This window comes from Carassius carassius, chromosome 33, assembly GCF_963082965.1.
Source record: "Carassius carassius chromosome 33, fCarCar2.1, whole genome shotgun sequence".
NCBI lineage: Eukaryota > Metazoa > Chordata > Actinopteri > Cypriniformes > Cyprinidae > Carassius > Carassius carassius.
The window spans coordinates 11,406,508-11,423,272 of record NC_081787.1 but is presented as its reverse complement, the minus strand read 5'-3'; the positions used below and the strand labels follow the sequence as shown (position 1 = coordinate 11,423,272).

General features: G+C 39.3%; 1 protein-coding gene across 2 annotated transcripts in view; it reads right to left on the bottom strand.

Moving 5' to 3' along the window:
- The window catches only part of LOC132114230 (tenomodulin-like), a 61,985-nt gene extending 45,605 nt beyond the window's left edge, over nt 1-16,380 (bottom strand). For both annotated transcript variants that reach the window (XM_059522342.1, XM_059522343.1), the window contains exons 1-2: nt 16,279-16,380; nt 13,768-13,908 (exon numbers count right to left, since the gene is read on the bottom strand). In XM_059522342.1, the coding sequence (XP_059378325.1) occupies nt 13,768-13,908; nt 16,279-16,326 (189 nt within the window). In that variant the 5' untranslated portion in view covers nt 16,327-16,380. The remainder of the gene's footprint in view (nt 1-13,767; nt 13,909-16,278) is intronic.
- Nucleotides 16,381-16,765: the final 385 nt, after the last annotated feature.

Sequence of the window (16,765 nt, the reverse complement as noted above, 5' to 3'; positions counted from 1 at the left end):
TCACATTGGTTGAAAGAGATCATATATTTGAATGTGTTTTGGGAGATAGTTACTCTTTGCAAGGAGATATATATATTTGCACTGAAGTTTCCAACAGTTGTCCCATAGGAAATATATAAAGCCCTTTCAACAGGACGAAAGAACATTTTCAGGACATTGGGTGATGCAACACTCCCAAGCTTCTGCTCTCACAAACGTGATTGATATCTTTGTGCTGAAGGGTGGAAACAACTGATGAGGAGTTTATAAATAAAACCTCCAAAAGGTGACAAAAGACCTTTCCCAAGAATACTGGGGAGTCTCACAGTTTTTTCCCCTCCTCTTCTTTCTATTATTCTTTTGCGAGATTTGAGTGACTGCTATTTGAGTGAAAAACACAATGATTCCTGTAATGGATTGTTCCTCTGAATGGCCTTACAGTGTAAGAATGCAGTCCAATCTTCCGTCATAATAGGGTACAGGATACTGCATGAAAAATTCATCAAACACTGTTCAAAATGCCGGCAAACTGGTATTTCTTTGTAAATGTAAAACGGATTTCACATGAAAAATATGGAGCTAAATGCCCATCGAAGAGCTGGGTTCAGATCCATGTAGCCACAGAGGAAATAACCTCCCCTGCTGTGGGAGAGAATGTGATGACCCCGATTGTTACTCATACTCACTAAAAATGACTAAATTGACTGAAGACATTCAATACTCCTAAGTGGCATTCAGACTGCTTGTGAGTGCAAACACTCTGTTTTCAAGCTTTCAGATGCAAGGGATAATTTGATTAACCGCATTATCTGCTAATGAGAAGAGAAATGTAGCTTGGCTGAGGAGAACTATTAAGGAGCTATTTCATTTGAGGAAGGTCCAGAAACTAGAGGTTTTCTGAGTGAACGACCATTTTAGTTCACTAATTTGTATGAAAAGGTGCATAACAAATGCAAAATAACTCCGCTATGTATAGTTCACACAAGCTTGACTAAATCTAACAGAACAACCTTGAACTTTTAGGGGCAGACAATGGAAAATTGTGTTTAGACAACCATTTCCCTCCTAAAAACATTTATTTTCTAAGCCTCGGTTCATTCATAGAAGATCTCACAAGAGCTCTTGTCTTGAAAGCAGAATATTACTTCTCTGACACTCCATCCTGCAATGTGGCAAGCAGGGAGACCCGAGGCAAGCGTTGAGACCAGAAAGAGTTTTAGCATCGCTCTGTTGTTAAAGTGTTTTTCAGGCATTACTGCTGCTGCAAAGCCCCAGTGATGGGAGTCATCATGTATTGCTCACATAGTAACAACATTCTGGTCTCTGCATGTGCTTTTGCCTTGGGTGAACGGAGGGGCAGCAGTTTATTTTGGTCTCTAAAGCCCAGCTCAAGACATAGATCTACATAAAAAGCATGGGAACCAAAGCTTGCCAAGTTTTCCAACTAAAGCTTTAAACGCCAATGCACCAAAAGTTGTGAGCCGAAGGATTAGCTTAGTAGTGGACAGAATAAAATTCTAAAGCCTGTGATAGAATATGTCAAGGTATTAGTTACAAGTTATTATCATAAGCTCCTAATGTAGCCAACTGAGGAGCCTTCAAAGTTTTTCTACATTTCTTGCATATTAACTATAGTTTATCTTGTTCTAAGGTCAGTGTAAAAACATTCCCTCATTACCACGATTAGATAAACAAAATTGATAAGCAAATCTGTAGGAATCTGCTATCTCTTTAAAAATATAAGTTTCTAGAGTTAATATTTCCAAAATTATGCTAAATTAAAGTCATTTTCTTGTTGATACATGTTTTTAGTAAAACATGGTATATGTAGCACTACTATGCAGCATGATCAAACACACAACCCAATAAGTATGATGCATCCATAAATGTTCTTCCCTTTTATTCATGTGTTTTACCTTTTTTGTAATAGCTGTGATTTCTCATATACTGACTACGCAATGCATGACGTATATCACAGGCCTCCCTGAATGAAGTTTAAGAACATATCTCTTAATGTTGATGATCAAATGTTTTTGGCAAAATGGTGTTAACCTTTGGTGTGTAAATGAAAACACAGCCTTGCATTTACTGGGGATTTCAAGTGGACAAGGAAGCAGAGAGCTCTCTGAATGTTGCTCTTTCACATAACACATGTAATGTATTATACATACATGCAGCTATTTTTCGCATTCCCAATGCAATCAGATATATTTTAATGTTTCATAATTTTGCCCCATTAAAATCTGTAAATGATGTGCCCAGTTATTAAGTGATGAAGAGTTTAGAAGTGTGTTTAGAGTTTCTTGAAAATAAGCTTATACTCTCAGCCAAGCTTTCTGGAGTCGTATTCAGCTGTAAACTTGTCATGTGGAATACATCTGTTTATTGCAAATAGCGACACTGTCTGAGGGTTTTTTAAAATTACTTTCTTTCAAGAGCTAAATTGACTTGATTTTGTTGTGTGCCATCAATGCCTCTATAAGCAGAGAGCAAAATTATAGAACTAGGTTCAGCACGAGCGAATCAACACCTCGTGTTTACTTTTCTTACAGACTTTGGCTGTCATTAGATGAATGAGCTCCACATCGCTGATGAAAATCATTTCACATTTCAACAGCTTTTGAAAATATATGCAAGGTCATTGGTGCTATTCAATGTACTTCATCCATGCTGTTCCACAAATCTAATTCCCCATTCCCCTGAAAGCTCAGTGGTGAGGAATGAGATCAAAGATTGACATGTTTAATTAAATTGATAATGTGCTAATTAATCTTTTTGTGCATTTTGACTACTTTATATAGCTTATTAGGATGCAAACATGATACTATGTTATTATTTGTGTATTTGTGTTTTCTGAAGCAAGTTCAAGGTTTTCACTAGACGCCACACCTTTTGCATGATTCTATTTCCTGTCTAGGCTAGTGGTCAGTTAAAATAAAGATTTGTCTAGTGACTTAAAGTTTGCTGTCTTTTTGTTTAGTCAATTTTTTTTTCCTTGTGATGAAAATATATTTTTCATTTAATATTTTTTTTCATATTCATTAATTTGAATAAAACAGCATCTAACATTTAATAATTAGAAGAACATGCGAAATATTTTTTTTAATTATTTAAACATTTCTATATACTGTTTCAACTTAAACAGTCAGACTTTTCAGATTGTTTTCTTAAAAAAAATTGTCAAATGCTTTGTTAATATGTTGTGGTGTAATCCTTTTATTTTATTTATTTATTTTTTTTCAATAAAATCATCATAAAGTAAGATGATAAAAATAAAATTGTACAGACTTTAGCACATATTTTTACTTTGATATAAACTAGATTTATTTTAACAGCTATGATACTGTTTTTATAATCAAATCTTTGCAAAGCAAATATGTCAGGAAACTCTGGCATCTAACATTGCCTTGGAAAAAAAAATAGTTCATCTTGAAAAATAAAGCTATCAAATAAAGTTATTGAATACACATGTGTCCTATTCTGTGTCCTAAACTCATTAAACATTGTTGTGTTATATTTTAGAACAGTCAATGTATGTGTGTGTACTGGTATAACTACTTCTTAGTCCTGGGCACTGACGTTAAACTGCATCCGGGCAGAGTGGGGAGGCTGTGCGTGGGGTTAGCTACACCCAGCTAACACCTATAAAATGCGCACAAGAAGCCGTGAATACCTACTCTGTAACTGGCGGGTACATGGTCGGCGCCATAAAACCGAGCAGATCCCTCTTAAGGGGTTTAGGGTGTCTAAGGCACTGGCAGCAGGGTGCCAGTTGGTGTGAGCAGCGAGGAACCCACTAGTTTGAGTCAATGGTGCAAACACAAGATGGTATGCGGATGAACCACAACTATGGTCAACGGATGGCGTCAACAGCAAGTAAGATGCTACTCCTCACCAACCTTGTTTGTTGCACGTCTGTGCACCACGTGGTAACCGGCGTGGAGGTCAAGAGAGGCAGTCTGGTGGGGGCACGACGCCAACTGCCTTTTTCACTGTGCAAGGCGTCTTGACTGGAGGAGTATGTGGAAGCCCTGTGGCGATGAGGGGAACGCAACATCAGTAGGCTGAAGTAGCTGGGAGCTGATAGCGTAAACCTTGCACACAGGCGGCTCATAGCTGATGGTCGCAGCATCGCTGAATCCTGAGTGCCAGTGGGCTGAGGCAGCACTGTGAGTGTCTGGGCAGCCCTTTTTAGGGAAAGCACTGCCTACCCCAGAAGGGGAAGCCCCTAGAAAAGGTGGGGTAAAAAAAGCGTGCTCAGAATATATCCTGGCTGGTTTACTGCTACCAGCGGGACTTCACCTCAGCGGTCGAAACAGGAAAAGTAAAAAGTTGATTGTTGCGTCATGGAATATCCGCACTATGCTAGACGGAGTTTCCAGACCTGAGCGGAGAACAGCTCAGATTGCAAAAGAACTACAACGATATAGAGTGAACATTGCTGCCCTTCAAGAGACCAGGGTTGAGGGTCAGGGTCAGGTGCAAGAGGAAAACTACACCTTCTTCTGGGTTGGGAAGACAGAGGGAAGGAGAGACGCTGGTGTGGCTTTTGCTGTCGACAACAAGATCAAGCTGACAACTCTGCCAACATTCGTCTCTGAGAGGATGATGGTTATATGTGTACCAATTGATAACAACAGACATCTGACCATTGTCAATGTGTATGCCCCAACCATGACCTACCCAGATGAGGAAAAGGAGGCATTCTACCAGGAGCTGACAACGATTGTAAGCAGAGTCCCCCCACAACACAAGCTGTTAAATGTGGGTGACTTTAATGCAAGGGTGGGAAGTGACTGTGAAACCTATACTGGAATCATTGGAAAGTTTGGCAAAGGTAAAAAGAACACCAACGGAGACCTCCTGCTTAACTTCTGTGCTCAACAAGAGCTCTGTCTCACGAACACCTTCTTCAGTCAGCCAGATAAGAACTTCTTCACATGGAAACACCCACGCTCTGGACACTACCATCTGTTAGACTACATTGTTACCCGTAGGAGCGGGCTTCATGAGATCATGTGCACCAAGGTCATGCGTGGGGCGGAGTGTTCTACTGACCATTACCTTGTGAGGTGTCAGATTAGGCACAAGATAACCGTGCCAAGGAGAAAAACTAAAGGCACAACCCCGAAAAAACTTGACCTTGGAAAGCTTGCAAATGAAGAGCACTGCAGAAGACTGGCTGAAACTGTGTCATCTGCAGTAAATGGTGCAAAAGTCAAAACAGTAGGATCAGAGGACATTGAAGAAAAATGGCAGGCACTGAAGAAGGCAGTCTATTCTGCAGCAGAAATTACCTTAGGTCACCCACAGCGTAGAACTCCTGACTGGTTTCAGGAACATGATGAGGAGATCCAGAAGCTGCTGGATGAAAAACACCTCCTGCATAAGCGACATCTGCAGGAAAACTCTAATGGGAGTAGGGCTGATTTTGCTGAGATCAAGGCCAAAGTACAGAGAGAGGTGAGGCGAATAAAGAACGACTGGTGGCGTAGGCAGGCAGAAAAACTGCAAAGCATGGCTGACAACCATGATTATCATGGATTGTTTACAGGGCTAAAGGCCATCTATGGTCCAAGGAGCAATGCAGTGGTACCTGTCAAGTCAGCAGATGGAGGAAAACTCTACACTGAACTATATGAGATTCAGAGTAGATGGAAAGAGCATTTCTATAATCTGCTAAACCAGCAAGGATCCGCTGAACCAGATGCCTGTAAATGGCTAAAAGGACACCAGAGTCGTGATGACCTCTGCTATGAGATCACTATGGAAGAGCTTGAGAAAGCCCTAAAGGCCACAGCAAGCCACAGAGCACCAGGTCTAGATGGAAGTACTCAGAGAGGAGCTCCTGAAACTTTTTAACAGCTGCCTTGTCCATGAGTGTGTACCTCAGGACTTCAAGGATGCACTGATTGTCACAATCTACAAGAGAAAGGCAGACCGAGCAGACTGTGGAAACTACAGAGGCATTTACTTGTTAGCCATTACAGGCAAAGTTCTGGCTAAAATCATACTCAGTCGGCTCAAAAGCATTGCCGAGCAAGTCTTACCAGAGAGTCAATGCGGCTTTAGGTCAGGGAGATCTACCACTGATATGATTTTTACTCTACGGCAACTACAGGAGAAAGCAATGGAGCAACATCAGTCTCTCTTTGTGGTGTTCGTAGATTTCTCAAAGGCATTCGACACGGTCGATCGAGAAACTCTTTGGAAAGTCTTACAGATCTATGGATGCCCCGAGAAGCTTGTTAACATCATCAAGCAGTTTCACACAGGGATGAAAGGACAAGTCTTCATTGGTGGGGAACCCAGTGAAGCCTTCGAAGTTAACCATGGTGTGAAACAGGGATGCGTGCTTGCACCCACGCTTTTCTCGCTATATCTCACAGCTGTGTTAGATTCAATGGGCCTTGATCTGCACAAGGGGATCTTTATTCGCACTAGGACAGACGGCAAGTTTTTCAACTTAGCCCGACTTAGAGCAACCACCAAGACCAGAGAACTATGCATCCGGGAGCTGCTCTATGCAGATGATGCTGCTCTCGTGGCTAACAACATTGAAGACATGCAACATATAGTAGACCGGCTTTCGTGGGCAGCAGACTTGTTTGGACTGAACATTAACATCTCTAAGACCGAACTTTTGTATCAACCACCACCAGTGTACTCCAACAATATGAGAGAGCCACAGCCAGTGACGGTGCATGGAGTGCCCCTGAAATCTGTCAAGGCCTTCACATATCTGGGCAGTACAGTGACCTACACAAACTCCTCAGATCTAGAAGTCGAGAGGAGAATTCAGTCTGCTACCAAGGCTTTTGGCTCTCTCGAGAAACGCCTCTGGAGCTGTCACGACATTTCGTGCAGAACAAAAGTGAAAGTCTACAATGCTGCTGTACTTCCTTGCCTGCTCTATGCCACCGAGTGTTTAACGCTCTACAGCAGGCATATCAAAATACTTACACGAGTTCAAATACGTCATCTACGTGCCATCTTACACATTAGATGGCAGGATCGAATCCCAGATGTAGAGGTAATCCAACGAGCTGGCTCTGTCAGTGTTGAAGCCCTTATTACATCATCACAACTGCGATGGGCTGGACATGTGCGCCGGATGAGTGACAGCCGACTGCCCAAAGCAGTTTTTTACGCAGAGCTAAAAGAGGGCAAAAGAAGCCGTGGTGGTCAAAAACTGCGTTTCAAAGATGCCCTGAAAAGGCATATGAGGAACACCGGGATCTCCCCGGAAAGCTGGGAGGAACAGGCGAAAACAGCAGTCGCAGCTGTTGAGAAAAAGCGTCAGAAAGAAAATGAGAAAGCTCATTAGAGGCGGCATTATTCCACTCCAGCAAAAGACTTTTTCTGTAGCAAATGCCATCGCTGCTGTAGATCGAGAGCAGGCCTTCTAGCCCACATGAGAGCTTGCCTACAATAGCCTCCAATCCAGACAGTCATCGTCGATACACGACGGACTGCCGATGATAACTACTTCTGTCATGACAACTCTCGGAGGGATTGGCATGGTAATGTAGATGACAATGTATTTGGTCTTGCCGCCATCAAGTTCGAAAGGATTCACTTTAATAAGATTGATGCTTCTAAAAAAAATTTGAAAAATTTAATATGGGGCCCCTTGCTTATGTATCTTTTTAAGAGTTGAATGGATAGCTTCACTGTTTAGCTTCACTCCTTCACTCCATCTTTAATGTTTTGTTTATATTTGATTACATATGTCTTTGTTTAAGGTGTATATTTTTCTTTTTGTATCTGGTGCCTGTAAGTGGTGGTGCTGCTGCAAATATAACATACATGAAATAGCCACCATATAGCATACATGAATCATCTCATAGCAGATCTATACAGGTGGAGCTGGGGAAGGTGGAGGGTTTCTGAAGCAAGCTGCAACTGCTGTGTAAGGCCCTAGTCATATACTGTATGTGAATGCTGAGCAGCGAGCTCATTGGATACCAATACAGGAGAGAACCAATCAGCTGTGCCATGTGATAATGATGTTATTACGTCAGATTTAGTTATACCTATCGGACTGCACCATCTAGAGTTTCATGCCAGAACTCTGTATTTGTGAGGACTAAATGTAATATATATAGTGAAAGATCATGACAACCCACTAGTGAGGACATTTTACTGGTACTCTAGTTAAAAAGGGTTATATATGAGTTTATTCAAATCTAGTGTTTTTGAATATGTTTCTGTGAGGGGTAGGTTTAGAGGTAGGGGTTGGGATAGACAATAGAAAATGTCATTACTGTATATAAAATAAATTGAAGTCCATGCAATGTCTTCACTAAGATAGCAAAAAAGATTCCATGTGTGTGAAAATATTCAGATGTAATCCCCTTTTTAATCGTTAACATTTGTGATTTAATAATAATAATAAAAATAATAATAATATATATATATATATATATATATATATATATATATATATATATATATATATATATATATATTTCAGTAACTGTAACAGATTACAGTTATATTTATTTTGTAATTAAATTACATAAATAATTTACATGTAACTTAATTCCCAACACTGCTAATAATCCATTAAGCATTATATAATGTGTGTTAATGATTTATTAATGAAAGTTATTATAAGTGTTACCATTGTTTAACATTGTGGTTGTGTCTTCGAAACTATTCCAGTTTCTTAAAACATTAAAAAGAAATTTAAGAAGTTTTGTGATAGACAGTCGCTGTTGCACTGTCTCACAACATATGTTGAAGAGATAAATTATCCACTGATCAATTTCAAGGTGTCTGTTGGATTGCTGCCATGTCAAGTGAAAAGGCTAGCTATATGATGTTTTATTTACACACTGGGTCCACTGTCGTCTTTGATGATGTCTGTTTTGTTTTTCTCGGTACCATACAAATATCATGCTTTCAGCAGGTCATGAAAATTCTATTATTTTGCCAATGATATTATGCTATAATTTTGATGCTGATGATTTAAAAGACATGATGCTTAACAACATTCCAGCCCCCAACTAGTACGCAGGTCAATACTTTGCATGCATTGCCTCTCTCATTGGAAATCTTTCAGCTCCCTAGGAGATGCCAATCATTTTTGTTTAATATTTTATCACTGAATCAAGCCGGGTCTCCCAAAGGGCTGTTAACACTGACTGACTAACAGAAGCACATCTGCTGGGGTATGCTGGGAATCTACTTTTGATAAGTGGCACACTGAAGCAAAAAACAAAACAAAAAACAACTGGATCAGTCCAGTAATATCATCCCATTGATGGGTGACTGAGTTTTTAAACTTGTTAAATTGTTAAAATTCAGAGACTGATCTCATATCATAATGGGAAATTCACCTATTATTCACACCTCAATGACTGCGAATTTAACTCCATATCTGGCTGACAAATTTAACCATTAATCCATTTGAAATAATTAGGCACATTCTGTGGATCTGGATAGGGTTAAGAACAGTTCAGAAAATTAATCTGATGAAATCTACTGTTATGTGAGAGAGCTGTGTGGCAGGACTAGTTTTTGGCACCCTGTGTAGAATCGAAACAGGATGTGAAAGCTCAATCAGAATCTAAATTGTGCATGAGAAAGAGAACTGATCTCTGTTCGGTCCTCCGATTTTCAGGGGTCGACGTTTTGATGGATAAGAGGAAGAAACAATGGAGGGTAAGGAAAATGGGCAGCACATCAATAATGAAGTAGAGAATATTTTATGCGTGCTGCTTGCAAAGACCAAGTACATCATTGTGAATCTGTATTTGTCTATCTAAAGTAATTTTTGAGATTTCCCAAAATTTACTGATGCTAATATAACTTTGCTATGGAGTGGGTGGATATCTATGTGTAGATTCCAATCCGGCTGTTGCCAGAGCAACGAATGACCTGTGACATCATGCAATTATTCTCCCCTCTTTTTTTATTTTTTTTTGGCATATGTGAAATAGAAGTGAATCATAATAAATATGGGAAAATGTCTAGTGAATTATATACAGGATATGTAATAAAATGAATAATGATGACCCAAATCATTATTTAATTGTTATTATACTTAAATTTTGAAGATGAATTTGAATTGAATAACAATAAGAGTAATTTACTAAATTGGAATTATTGTAGTTCAAAGATAATCAGAGTAATGCATTCAAGGAAATTAATTTTTCTCTGAAAAGCTTTAAACCTTCAAACCTTCAACCCCCCCCCCCCCCCCCCCCCACACACACACACACATAAACATCACTTTCCAGGTTGAAATAACTATTACTTTGAATTTATGTTCATTATGTTCAAATTTAAATTACAATTGACTTATCTGTAAGCCCCTCCCCTCAAACGCAGATGAGCCAATGGCAGTCAAGTATCAGTTGCATGGGGAGCAGGACTTGGACATCTTTAGATTTCAGTGTCATAGAGAAACATAGGAGGATCTGAAGCTTTCATTGGTTTGATGGTGTTTATGTTATGAAAATGGAGAAATTATGTGCCTGTGGTACTTGTAACACTGATTCCAGGTATCCTGAGAGGATAGGCATTATAATTTATGTTATTACATTTCCTAAACCCAAACAAAACAGAGAAAAATATCCCTAAGCATTCAACCCCAATCCCAATGAAGACAAAAACGTTAATTTCTGGTTGTCATACCCTCATTAAGTTACAATTTTCATCTGTTTAAGCAGAACGTTTGTCATCTTGCGTTTCAGCAAGCTAAAACTAGCTAACGTAAAAGTTAGTTAGTCAATGCTATTACAAACCTAAGTAGAGAACTGTTCTCACATCATGTACAGTGTAGGGCAAAAACACATAAACGAAGGTCTACATTTCACTGTTTCTTCATGTTAAACTGGTTAAATGTATTAATTTAATCGTACCCTGCGATACATGAACAGTGTTGATCCGGGATGTTGTTATCTGCGATCGTGATGAACATTAGACTTCTCCCACTTGCATTGTGATCTGTAAACCCTTGCTTCCAAATGAATAACCACAATATTTATTTTAAAATCTTTTATATATCCCTCAATGCATATTTAAGTCCCACTTAAATGGTGGTCCTTCTGTGTCCAAAATGTATCAAAAAGATATAGGTTTTCACAGTGACAGCTGTCAAACTCTGTTTGTTTGTCTGAGTTTGCAACAGTTACTAAGGGGGGCGGGGCTTACCGATAGGTCAGTTCTGCATCCTCAATTTAGTTGTGAATGGCACACAGCCATGTTTGTTGTTTGAAGTGAAGCTGTTGACAGAATCCATTACATGGCTTTTTGTTTATGAATGAATAGTTATGCAAATAGGATTTACTCCAGTTGTTATATTTTTTTAATTTATTTTAATTTTGTCTTTCTCTGTGACGACATTGTTCCTGATATAAACATAAAAAATGACTACAGACTTATTATTTTTGCACAGGCTCTAATTTTTTGTTCATAATAAGTCACCAGAATCTTAAGGAGCACCTGAAAACATATAAAACACTTCTACAGGCGTTTACAATCCACCTGAGAGCCCCTGACTGGGTAGAGCAGATGTGTCATGTTCCCCTGCCTCTGCTTTACAAGGGAACAGTTTGCTTCAGTCAGGTGGAGGTCAGAGTCTATTGCATCAGCTCGGTAAAAACACGAGCTCATAAGTGAATAAATGAGTCTGATGAGTGAAATAAAAGAATATTGCAGACCCGAAAGCACCACCCGTCTGGAGGGAATTCTAGAAGCAGCTGCTCGGATTGGCTGGTCTGCTTCATTACTGTAATTATTTCCCCTCAAGACCTGAAGACCTGAGGATTTTCGACACAGAGAGAGAAAAGGGGCAAACAAAGATTTGGCCTATTTTAGGACTGCTTTCATAAAGCAAAGAGTCTATCCAGTCTATTTCCTGCAAGGAAACCGACATGACAGCCCAACCCGGGGGGTTGTTCCTTGCCTCCACTATTACTGGAGAGCAGGTTCAACTGTGTTCATTAGATACACATCAGGACACAGAAGTCCTAAAGAGCCAGTTGGGGGCACATTTTGCAAGGCTGCCTTGCCAACACAACATATCAACAAGGTGAGTGAAGTAATTTCAGCTTGAATAATGGGGGGCATCTCGTGAGCCTGACAGACATGTGCGCGCGAAAGCAATTTCACAGCACCTCTTCGTCGCTGTTCGTGTGATCTATTCATGATGTTCACCAAAACTGTGGTCAGTATGACAGACACCCGTGGTTCGGGCCTGATAAGGTAGTCTGAAAGAACACGGCTTGGGTGCTGCATGTGTGTCTGTCAACCACGGTTCCTTAAGAGACAGTGGGCATTCAGAAAGGTCAGAAAAATAGATGACATCAGCTTACTGCAGCGGATATTTTTGGATAAAGTGCAGCAGTGCTATTATGTATGTCATTTTAAAGGCATTTGCTTTAAATTTGGCTATATTAGGTGATATGACAGGCATCTAATCCCATAGGAACCAGTAGAATAATAATTAGGACCTGGAAAACATGATGGTGATGTTGGACAACATGCAGTTGCACAGTTAAGATGCACGCGTGCCCATCTTAAACACATAGTAGCGTAGAGAATGATGGCTAACTATTCCCTGGGCTTCTGTAACAACATATGTTTGTAAGTAATTAAAAGAAGTTTCCAAGCGGTTACTATGTCATATTGAAATACAATATGGTGAGCAAATTACCTTTCCACAGCAGTTTACCTTTCCACAGGAGACCACTTTGCCTCTTCTTGCTGCCACATGGAGGTACAGGCAAAGACAATCTCCTGCTCTATTGATGTATTGACTTCTAATTAGTTTGTCAGAAGCTGTACCTTTTAAAAGCATGGGAATAATTGATGTCTTACCTAGAAAAATTAGGAAAGCGAGAAACAAGTGAGAAATTTAGTCTAAATAAGGGGAGGCGGGGCTTATGAAATATGCAGTGTTGGTTTGAAATATTCATATCTAAGCTACAAAATTGTGATACTCGGAGCTGCAATAGTTGCACATTCAAGTTTCATTGTTGATGTCAGCACTTGAGGCATAGTGTGTGTGTGTGTGTGTAAAACACACATTGCTTGCCTTATATTTCCCCCTGACTGCTGTTGAGAAGAGACGCCCTAACAGTTGGGCCTATTATTGTGTTTTGAAGCACCATTTTCTGCTCATTGCTGGATATCAGCGAATACACAGGCCTTTAGTTAGCCAACCACAGCAGATTGAGTGTGATCACTTGCTCTCGAACTCCAGCTTCCAGTGCCATTAAGCCCATTACATGCCCTGTGAGAATCTTCACTGCTTCAACAGCTCAAAGTGATGATTCCTCAAGCAGGAGCATGAAATATCTGATGCAAAAATTTGACCGGAGCCACCGCAAACACGTTAAAAGTATTGGCTGTTAAACAAGTTACAACCTCTGAAAGAATTTATGCATAACATAGTATATAAGGTTTACATGTCTTTTGACACTGTGGTATTGACAATTACTTACACGCTGCCCATTTCCGGGTATCAACAAGAACTGAGAAATTATAATGAATAATATCTATGTTTTGCAGTTCCGGTTATTGTTGCAATCTTATAAAAAACTATGTATTCAATCTGCCGTTTTTTCCAACTCTGTGATGTTATTGTTTATGCCAAGGAAATCAAGACTGGATTCAGTCAGTTCCAAGAATACTAAACAGTGTGTGCAGATGTTTCTGTGTCTTTCATTTCCATTCCACAATTGTTATTCTAATCATTTCCTAATTAATCCACAGCCATGCACCATGCTCAATAATATCTCTTGGTCTCCACAATAGATTTTGATTTTTTCTTACCTTCCCAGGGCTTGGCTTCCATATATATCTCAGACTGAAGATACAGAAAGCCAATATCAGGAATACTACACTCAGAATGATGGCGGCACACTGGTAAGCATGATACCTGGCCTTTCTTTCCTTCTCTTTCCCCAGCTCAACCTATAGAAAACAGTCATTTTATCATACATTTCTGTATTTATATGGTGTGATTTCATGTAAAGGTTTTACACATTTAATATTTTATGCACCACAATGCTCAATTAAGAAAGAAATAATCACATAGGCAATTTGAATTCTTGAAAAGTTTGTCTGATTAAATTCCCGCAGCTTATGGCTGCAAATTAATAAAAAGAGCCCTTTGTTCCGGCTGAGTTCCAGGAGGGAGAGTCTAAATGCTTACTATTCTCAGTGTTGTGCTCCACTATCTCTCAGGACATAGCCAATCACAATTATGAAATATGGAGGAACAAGCTTCAATTAGCCAACGTCTCTTACCGAAGAAGAGAAGCTTAAAGAACACAAATAGCAGTGGTGACCAGGGGGCAGTGGATTTTTAGAGCTTATAGCTAGGCGTCTATGAATGCATGGTTTCATGCTTTGATGAAATACTGAATAATGCACTTTATTATAACAGTAATGTTGAAATGTTGGTGTTAGGTCTCACTAAAATGAAATAAATCTTTAAATATACAACTGAAAAGGTCCCACTAACCTCTTGAAGTTCAGAGGTTTCATATTTAAAACTGTATGTATTGTACTTTTAAAATGTGAGTTACAATTTATTTCTTCCTTTTGGCTTTTTATAGTTCGAAGCACATGAGTCGGCAAGTGTTCTTTACAAGTTAGCAGGTTATTATTATTAGTACTTGCTGGACCAAAGTCAACAGTTTTTTTTCTGATTACTTTGGTGAGGTCTGTAGAACGGAAAGTGGCGCCATCATTTATTTCACTTTGTGACAGAATAACAAAATGAGGCAGACTTTATGCAAAACAGTCAAAATGTGGCTTGCAAGACCACATCTGGTTTATATAGCAGTCTGCAGCTCTGAATAATTTCATTTGTGACAAGGTGGTAAAAAACATTCAGAGTTTAAATCCCAGAAGCCCACCCTCAATATTGCCCTTGGTGGTGACTTTATCACACAGTTTAAGACACAGGAAATAGACCATGTCATTGTAGATATTTTTTCTGAACAATTTATTCATATATATATATATATATATATATATATATATATATATATATATATATAAAATTCTTGATATGTATGCACACATAAATGCGCTGAATAAGACAGTTTCACACTGAGTTTGTCATGAGCACCCTGTTGAAAACATCAAGGTTTAAACCCTCTCTCTACGCATGACGGGAAACAGGAGGACACACAATTAGAGAAGCCTGAAATTCCTCCAATGATGAATTTTCCCTTGCATGAAGCAAAAATGTGAAAAGAGACAGAGCTGAAATCCAGAGGCTGCATAAGCAGTGGAAACTTGACTGGAGGACAAATTTCCATCTGCTCAGAATACAAATGGCTCTGAAAATATACCGACGGCTGCCAGCAAAACAGTATTAAACCGGTTTAAGGTTAAGAACCAGCCAGGCAATTCTGCTGTAGCGGGATCGAGTCTGAGTCTATGGTGATAAAGGGAGCCGAGGGCCCCCTGCTGATGAAAGTGAGTGAGGAAGGGTAAAGAGGAGAAAGAGAGAGGTAGAGCTGGAGGGAGGGTGCGAGAAAAGAGACGGAGAGATGAGAGAGCAAAGGGAAAGAAGTTGAAAGAAAGGTGGAGGGAGAGATGGAATAATAGAAAAGGGAGAAAAACATACACTGTATCTGAATGGATAAAACGGGAACAATCCCCCGTAATGTCTGTTATTTCACTTCAATGATGGCGATGGAGATCTCTCTTCTTAAAATAAATTGCAGACTGTTGTACAATCGCTGAAATCTATATTTATCTTCACCAGCTCTGCTCGTCTGAAAGGTTAAATTAATAATTCTCTGTTATTACATTATTTTTGAAACAAAATCCACCTACAATGCTGAGAAAATGATCTTGATTACTTAATTGTAAGTCATGTGGAATAATTTGCACAGTAGTAAACGTCTAGCCATACAGCCCTGCAGCGCAACGCTCAGCTGGAGAAAAGGCACAGGGTGAAAGCAAGCAACACAGAAAACATTTAAACATCCGAAAAGACTTGCAGGCAGAAATAATGAACATTTTACCCCACCTGACATTCACGTCACAGCCTTTGAAAAGAGCAGTTTAACACAAATTAAGGATTAATTTGAGATCTTCCACTTGTCAAATCCTCTTTACTGAACCTTTTAAGCATTTTCTTTTTTTAAATAAAGAAAATATCATTTAGTTAATTATTTTAATGTATACATTACAGAGAGAATCATCATTCCACCTGAATATTGATTTTCTTATAAAGCATTGCATATTTAGATTTTGAGACTCCTAGACTAGACTTTTACTTTTAGATTTCAGTCACATAAAATGCTTACATGTAATACTCACATCTCTGCAAAGCCCTTGTTCACTGCTGAAGTAAGGGCTACTCTCCATAACTGTAGCTGGAGCGAAGGTAATCTTCTCTGGAAAGCTTCTTCCACCCTGAAGTTCCTCTCACTGGGATCTAAAGAGCCTAACTTTCTTTCCACTGGAACCCGACCAAGAGGGAGGGTTTCTTCTTTTAGATGGGATGGAATAACTTATTTTTCTACACATAGCAGATGTCCTGACATTCATCTGTGAAAGGAGATTATGCTGATGTGAACATTATTAGTGTCCCAGATTATTTCTATTTCTGTTCTGTCTCTTCTTTCATGGTCATTTAAAGCCTAAAGTTACTGTTCTGCTATACCTACTTGGCCATTATCAGTAGGTAACACAATTCACAATCACATCTGGAAATGTCTATGAGGGTTTCAGGTTTACTAAACCAGAGGTAAGCTCAGCAGGAGAATACACTCTGCTTTCCTTTGCTTTTCGTGGTAAGTAACTT